General features: G+C 49.2%; 1 protein-coding gene across 1 annotated transcript in view; it reads right to left on the bottom strand.

Moving 5' to 3' along the window:
* LOC127749171 (disks large 1 tumor suppressor protein-like) overlaps positions 1-8320 on the bottom strand; it is a 28977-nt gene that overhangs the window by 19638 nt on the left and 1019 nt on the right. The window contains exon 2 of the mRNA XM_052266300.1: positions 658-789. Within this exon, the coding sequence (XP_052122260.1) occupies positions 658-789 (132 nt within the window). The remainder of the gene's footprint in view (positions 1-657; positions 790-8320) is intronic.

Raw genomic sequence — 8320 nt, 5'->3', positions numbered from 1 at the left:
CGAATTATAATTTATGTTGTAAATTTACGAGAGCACATGTTTTACTCGTAAATTAAGCCTTTTAAGTCGATACGTACCGCATGTATTTTTACGATTACAAATTATAATTTTTCAACTTGCGTTAAGGAATGCGTTTAGGAACAAGCGAACTGGTAATCTTTGGTAATCACTGGTAATCTTTGAGAATCACTGGTAATCTTTGAGAATCACTGGTAATCTTTGAGAATCACTGGTAATCTTTCGGAATCACTGGTAATCTGTGGTAATCAATGGCAATCTTTGGTAATCTCAGGTAATCTTTTGTCAGTGGTAATCTGCGGAAACCCTTGGTAATCATAGGTAATCTTCGGTAATTTTCGGTAATCTTTGGTAATCCTTGGTAATCGTCACTTTTTGGTAATCAGGTGTACACGATTTTTTAGAGTTGGGCACCCCTCGGGAACAAGATTGCATCCGGTGGATGTGCACGAAAACGTTGCCCTTTGAAGAACAAAATACTGTCCCTTTACATATTTCGAGGAAGACAGCGTGTAGAGGAGGCAATAATGACATAACAAATAGTCATGCCACACATTACAAAATGTAAAACACAGTGTGTTGCCGACATAAGCAAATGTAGAGCAACACTGTATCATACAGCAGCGCGTGTGGACGTACCTAAGAGTGCCTGGAAGAGTCTGGACTTGAAGATCCGGATGACCCTCTCGATGGCGAGGCGGAGGTTCCGGTCCTGAGGTTCCTTGAGCTGAGCGTAGTAGTCCTCCAGGAGTTCCAGGGCCCGGTGCGCTTCTGTGGGACAAACAAAATTGGACGGTTAGCATAACTTTGTGAAAGTGTCGTCACTTTTCCAGTTTAGTCCAACACAGTCCAACATCACAAAATTATCCTCCACACTTCTAAACAATAAAGTTTTCATCTGGCGTGCATATGCATGTGCTCAACACAATGTTTCACACACTAAAGTGTTCAATATTGATTTTGAACCCTTACACGTGTTCACTTTAAATTAAATCTTAAAAGAAACTTTAAATTTAAACTGTCCGAAGTTTCATGGCCAACCCTGGTGTTGATAACTTCTAAGTGATCATTTTTACTGTTAAACACTTTACAGTATTCAAATATCCAGTATATATATTTTATAATTTCATGCATGAATAAACAGAAAAGTATACATTTATAAGAAGAAGTGCACAAAATTTTAACATATTTCTGTATGAATATGCACATAATTATGCTCGCTTGCGTACCTTTACATCACTCCATACGACATGTATAAAAAAGCACATATCCTAGTTAGTGTGTACTTTAGTTTCTGGGGACTTTGGGTAGCTCGGCCTATAGCGTAATCCCCGGAGATGCCAGGCTGATGCCAGGAACTGAGCTCGAGTGCGCCGCGCGAACTTTTTTTTCCCCTGCCGCGCGCCGAGCGACCGCGCACCTGGCGAGAGCATTCAATAGAGCATCCGCTCCGAACTTCACTACTAGACAGAGGGTGCAGCGAACGGCAACAGGAGGCCTTTTGATTATGTGAGAGGAGCTAGCACGGAGAAGAGTAGTTGTTCAGGTTTGATTACAAAAACAAGGGCAAACGAATCGAACGGCGCATCTCGCTGTGCACACCTTTCATCCTCCGAGGATGAATTTAACCTGCTCTTTTGACGAATTTCTGTCTAGGCTAGTAAGCGGCTGAGGCAGCCGCGCACGACAGAAATCCTAAAGTGAGTGAATGTCGCACACCCGTAGCTGTGTGAACGCCATTCGGAGGCACGAAATGTGTGAATTTCAAAGAGAAATTTCAAAGCGAAATTCACATCTTTACACCTCTTCGGTTCACTAATGGGCATTCACACACCTACAAGAAGTATTTAACATTCACACACTTGCGTTTCCGGGGTAATGTAGTCACGTTTCTGTGCACCTTAAGCCTGACTTGCCCCCTCCAGCGAGGCCTCCAGCCGCCCGGCCGGCCGGAGCGCCTTGGGGTAGGCCGTCCCGCTGGGCAGGCGAGCGCGCGCGCGGCCTATCCCTCCGTCCGCAGGGGCGCGGAGCGGCGGGGCGCGACATCGCCCGGGAGGGACAAGGTTCTGATATCGCGACCCGGTTATTGGCCGAGTGGCGAACAACACCGCAAGGAAGTAGGAGCTGTAGGCAACGGCAGGACCCCACAATACTCTAGAACCCCCCTGGAACCTTAGGGTGGCAGGACCCCACAGGGCTCTCGGACCCCCAAGGACCCTTAGGGCGGCAGGACCCCACAGGGCTCTAGGACCCCCCGGACCCATAGGGTGGCAAGACCCCACAGGGTTCTGGGACCTCAAGACCCCTAGCGTGGCAGGACCCCACAGGGCTCCAGGACCTCCCGGACCCATAGGGCGGCAAGACCCCACAGGGTTCTGGGACCCCAGGACCCATAGGGCGGCAGAACCCCACAGGGCTCTAAGGACCCCCAGGACCCTTAGGGCCGTAGAACACGCCCGTTCGTAGGCCGCGTGGTCTTCACTATTAATACGATCGGCCGCACTGACCGAGCGAGCGGCCGCGGGAGGGGAGGTTGGGGGGCAGCAGAACAAGAATGTTAAATATAGGGCTCCTCCCCCTCCCCCCGCCTCCCCCGCACGCGCCGTGCTACCGACACGCCGAGTGCGAGTCTTGGCGTGGATCGGCGTGGCGGTGTTGGTTGTGAAGGTCCCGCCCGCCCCGCCGGTGCTGCTGTGTGTGGCGCCCAGAGGGAGAGAGCCCGGCCGCGGCCGAGGCGGCGGCGCCAGAGGCTGTGGTCACGGCCCGCCGCGGCCCGCCCCACCCCGCCACGCCCCGGCGGCACGGTGACAGGAGTCCTGTCAGGGACGAGGGCGGCTGACCAAAACCCATCACAACCGTTTGCCATTTAAACGGTCCCGCGCGAAAGGGTCTTCCGCGCGTCATTGCCCCACACTTAAGCCTGGACCGCAGTCACTTTAGAAAATAAAGTCGCACATTTTTGTAGGTGTGTGTGAATCGCCTATTCATCACTAAAGGGAGTAAAGGTGTTAATAATTGTCCTTTTTAAATTCACACACTTTTGCTTCCATGATACGAATGGCGTGCTACAAGTTGGGGGCCTTTGGCCCCTTTGGGGTTTTTTGTTGCGTTTTTAGGCTTGTTGTGTTGTGTAAATATGCGTTACCGGAGAGGCGTTGTTTTTTTTCTGATTGGTTGGTTTTGTCTAGGCGGTTAACACTATGAAAAATAGCCGTGGATTTACGGGAGAATATTCGACAATGTCTGATGTGTGTCGTGAAATTAAAAATTGCACTTTCGAATTTACAAGCACTTTGTATCGACTTTGGAATTGATACACAAGCAAAGAATAGGCTGTCGCAAATTTACACTAACATACACACTGATGTGCTATGTACTTTATTTTGTATGTAAGTTATGCACTTTTGACAATGTACGTAATTACGTACGAAATTGTACACAATTACGTAAGATTAATTGTACACAAGCATTACGTAAAAAAATGTACATAGTTACGTACAAATGATAAAGTAGTCCACCGTGATCAGTTTTACAATTGAGAAATGGCACTGCTCTGCAAAAACACAATGTCCATAAGTTATGTACAAATTCCGAAGTGCATGGAAGCTGCAGCCGCCGTTGCTTCATATAATTTGTAAAAAATTTCAAATTGTACGTAAGCTACAGACTTTTTTGTACGTAAGCTACAGACTATTTTGTACGTAAGTTACAGACTTTTTTGTACGTAAGCTACAGACTTTTTTGTACGTAGTTATGTATGTTGACAGACGTACGTAAGCTACGTACAAAATCTTACGTAGTTACGTACAAAAAAGTACATAGCCCCTCAGTGTGTATTTTGCAAATAAAAATTACAACAAATGTTGTCAATTTACCAGGAAATTTTTTTACGATGTTATTTGTCTCGGGTGTTATGCAACCGTAAGTCTCTCGAAAAGCGCGCGCGATTTGAACTTTGTTAATGACGAGCGGCAATTATAGTCTGCGCGGGGACACCCGGTACAGGAAGGTCGTGTTTGGCACCGCGAGCACTCTCTAATGAGTATCTATCTGACAGGCTATCGATGGGTGGATGTTGTTCGCTCTCGGTAAATTAGCTATGTAGAAAGCATCGTTATAAATACAGCTCTTTTGAGTTATTTTGCCCCCCCCCCCCCAAACGAGCAAAATCACCAGGTGCAATAAAATTTAACATAATTTATTTTGCCAGCTCTAGAGATGTGAAAGCTGGGGGAAAAACAGGGAAAATAACAAGAAATAACTTTTCCGGAAAATGATAAAATCTCTAGCCAGCCCTCTGCCGCAGGTGCTATACTTGACTTGTCTTTCCCTTCGAGATCCTCCGAGAATCCTACTCATTTAGCCGACATAGTTTCCTTTACCTCGCACATTCTCGGCAATAATAACCAAACTTGAATGCCACGACCTTACACTGCTGTGAAAATCAAATTGCTCCATTTCCAATTTACAACTGATGTGAATTTACGCCTGACCGTTTTACTGGTATAGGAGAGTTCCAAGTCAATTATATAACATCTTAAGTTGCAACATTTATCATGGAACATATCTTAATTCCTGTTGAAACTAGAAATATTTTCACAATGTGAGCAAGGTCAGCAAGGGCTCTCATCGCCTGCTACTACTGGGTGGAGGAATGTCTCATGTAAGGCGAAGCGAAACCAAGACAACACACAATTTAGCTATACTAGGAACGACTCGGAGAGTCTGGCGGCCTCGCCTGTATTGGATAGGGTGGAGTGGAACTCCACTGAAGCAATCTACGCTACCCGTCACCTATCATCTGTCACCCATCATCCGTCAGCCATATCATCCATCACCCATCACCTGCGATTGCGTGTGTTTACGCGTCCAACTCGGGTTGTGATTAAGACTTGGAATGTGGTGCGAACAATAAACATGACTGTACACCTTATGATTGTATTTCGCGATGTAAAAAAACGCGAAATCGCAAGTGATGGGTGACGGATGGCTGGAGATGGGTGACGTATAGATCGCTTCATTGGAGTTCGCCCATAGTGATCACGCTCGAATTTCTGCGCGCAACAACCGGTGGCAGTTTAACCAAACTCACCAGTCACGTTTCAATAGAATAAAGGGCAGAATAAATATGTTGGTCTGTCTATAGATTCTTTTTTTCATGTGTTGCCTACATTTGAACGGGACCACCCGAACTCCGACAAAGCCACATCCACTCCGACTTCTGATGACCTAAACTAAATGTAAGTAAGATAAAAAGGATTGATTTCGTTGATGACCAAGTTATGTCAGTAGCCCATAGAGGTTTTTATGTATAGCACAAATACTGACGAAGGGGTAAAAAAAAACAGTCACAGACGACGAGAGTCTGACGCATATCACAATGTTATTCAAAGAAACACCAAAACTATGACTTTAAGTACACTTTTTCTTAGTGAAGTATACACGGTTTCAGCAAAGGAGTTTTTTTTTGTGTTTTTTTAGCTCACCTATGTTTGTTTGAACATCATTAAAGTTGATCGGTTTTCGTTCCTGACCGTTGGCTGCCCCCCCCCCCCTTCCCCCCACGGATACACACAATCAGCGCGGGTGCGACGTTCTCTTTCAGCTTCAGGTTCAGCGCGTCTCGCCAGTTTGCCGCTCTTGAGGCGGTATCGGCCGCGGCGTCAGCCCCGCGCCAGAGAGTGTCCCCTCCAGCTTGACCGGTCGTGTCCGGAGCTGAAACCGCCACCATCTTCTCAACACCCAGCGCTATTTTTTTTTCTTTAGTTGTTCTCGGCCCCGTGGCGACCCCCTCTTCTTTCTTTTCAGCCAGTCCGCAAGACTGTCTCTATATTTCCTTCTGGTTTTCCGAACCCTTTTTTAATATTTCTAAAAGGCCGCGTGCTGGCTCTTGAATAGTCTAATTGTTCGGTTTGACAAAAGGGCATCGTGGGCGGCGAGAGACGGGGCCTCTCCAGCCAGGAGGAAGCCCTACCGGTGAACGCCAGCCACGGGGTATATAGTCCCAAATGCACCTCAACGCGCCCCAGCCCCAGCAACGCCCTCGAAAAACAAAAACGAAAAATCTACAAGAAAAAAGTACAATCTGCTAGAGAGCCCGAGAGCAACCAAAACTTCCCTTTCGTCCACCTCCCATCTTCTGGACTTCCTCACAGCGCGGGCGCTGGCCGGCCCCTCCTGCAGACACCTGGTGCAGGGCCCTGCAGGTCCTCCAGGGCCTTCAGGGCCTCTCTTTCACCTCTGCACCCCATTGTCGCCACCTCTCTTATCTACGAGGCCGAGCCTCCGCTTCCGCCAACTCGCGGGGGAGGGCGGCAGACGCCCGTCTCCGTCGGGCACCAGCTTGTCCTACCCGGTCCGAACGCAGTCGGACGCAGTAGGAGACAGAGCTCTCTCTCTCTCTCTCTCTCTCTCTCTCTCTCTCTCTCTCTCTCTCCAAGACGGAGGCGGTCGGCTCATTCAAAAGTGCAACAAGAGGATATTATGAGGGTTGGCTGGCGGGTGCAGCACGCCAACACGAAAAAAACACGATTCAGCCGTGTTTAGTTACACTGATAAATTAATCAACTACTCAACACTTGTAAGTGTTGAACTGCAAGTTGAATACTTGCAAGTGTGCAACTCAGTAGGTGTGCACTTGCAAGTGTGCAACTCCAATTTTCCTGTACCCGATATCCGGTACCCGGTACGCCAAATGTTTACAGTGAATGATGGGAAATGTCCGACAAACTAAACACCACGTATAATAGGATCGAGCGAATTCATGGAGCAATGGAAAGTACCTTGAATACAACCCGACACGGATATAATTTTCGGTAACAACAAATACGGGAACGGGGGGAAAACTATACTGATTTAGGCGGAGTCAGGCTTGTTCAGGCGGGTGGCAATACGGACACCGCGGCCCACTGGGTCGAGCCGCGGACTTTGCCAGCTTTGCTGCTTCCACGACTCGCTCGTCAGACTTACCTGGACGGCTGCGACTACGATAGTCGCAGGATCTACCCTCGGACCTACCACCCTACCCCTTAAGTGCACAACGTCGTCATCGGGGACGTCCAGCGACGGCCTCCCTCGCGAAAGGATCTTCCGGCCAGCACCGCGCCGTCTCGCCCGCCGTGGACGGGGACGACGACGCCGGGGGGACACCGCCGACGACGAGGGGAGCACTTCAGTTCCAGGCGGAGAAGCACACTCCCGCAACTATGGGTCTCGGCACGCGCAGCAAAGCAAAAGTACCGCGGGTCGCGTCCGCCCAAGAGAGCGTCCCTAGTCTTTGGCCTGAACTATAAGGATACAACTAGCTAGAGATGTGCGAAACGTTTACAAAAAAAAAAATCATTTGTCAAAAATCGAATCGATTTTTTTTTCTTTTTCCAACTTCCATAATTGTCGTACACCACCCCCTAGTTAAAAATCTGATAATACCCAAGGAGGAGTGAAAAGTCAGCATGACATCGAAATTACGTCAAAATGACCTGTAAGGGACCATTTTGACGTCTTCGTGATGTCAAAATGGTCCCCTACGTTGACTTTAGAAGTCATTTTGACATCATTTTGATGTCATGCTGACTTTGCCCTCCTCCTTGGGATCATACAAGGAATAATCACGTCGAAGACCCAAAATAATCATAAAGTTTTGCGTCTAGAATCGTACAGATAGTCGTTGCTGTTACATAGAGCATCCAATCATTGGCCAATAATAACCCCCCTGAAAAACGCAAGCTCTCGATTTCTCGCGAGATGTTACAAATCCTCTGATGTTAATAAGGACGAAGGTGTATCCCATGGCAGGGCACCAGCGTCGAATCGTCCCTTTACAACCACCACCTGTCCTCGATCCACAAATCAATCGGGATCGATTCGATTCGAAATCAAATGACTGTTCGCACACCTCTAGCCGCAGCCTTGTCCGAGGGCGACGGGCGCCGGCGCCGCGTTCCACGCCTTGTCGGACTGACCACCGCCGCTGCGCCGGGTAGCTGCTCGCCGCGTGCACGCGCCCGCGGCGCTCGGGGTGCCCGACGTGAGGAACAGGTGTAGCCGGGACAAGTCTCGGACCGCGTCTGACGGACTCTCTCCATCCGTCTCCTCCGGGGCCGGCGAGGGGCTCACCTGCCAGCGATACCCCCCGGGCAGCACCTGGGGGGGAGGAAAGGGGGGGGGGTCAACATCCCGCGCGTAGTCGTACCCCCATCAGCGGCAATACCCCCCCACCCGCGCGCCGCGGGACGCTGGAGTCTACTCCAGGCGGGCTGGACTGGAAGGGGTCGTAGGTTAGGGGAGGGGGCGGTCTGGAAGA

Source organism: Frankliniella occidentalis, unplaced genomic scaffold (genome assembly GCF_000697945.3).
Source record: "Frankliniella occidentalis isolate FOCC.00 unplaced genomic scaffold, Focc_3.1 Scaffold37, whole genome shotgun sequence".
Taxonomy (NCBI): domain Eukaryota; kingdom Metazoa; phylum Arthropoda; class Insecta; order Thysanoptera; family Thripidae; genus Frankliniella; species Frankliniella occidentalis.
Note: the sequence above shows the minus strand (reverse complement) of the source record. Positions and strands in the feature narration are given on the sequence as shown.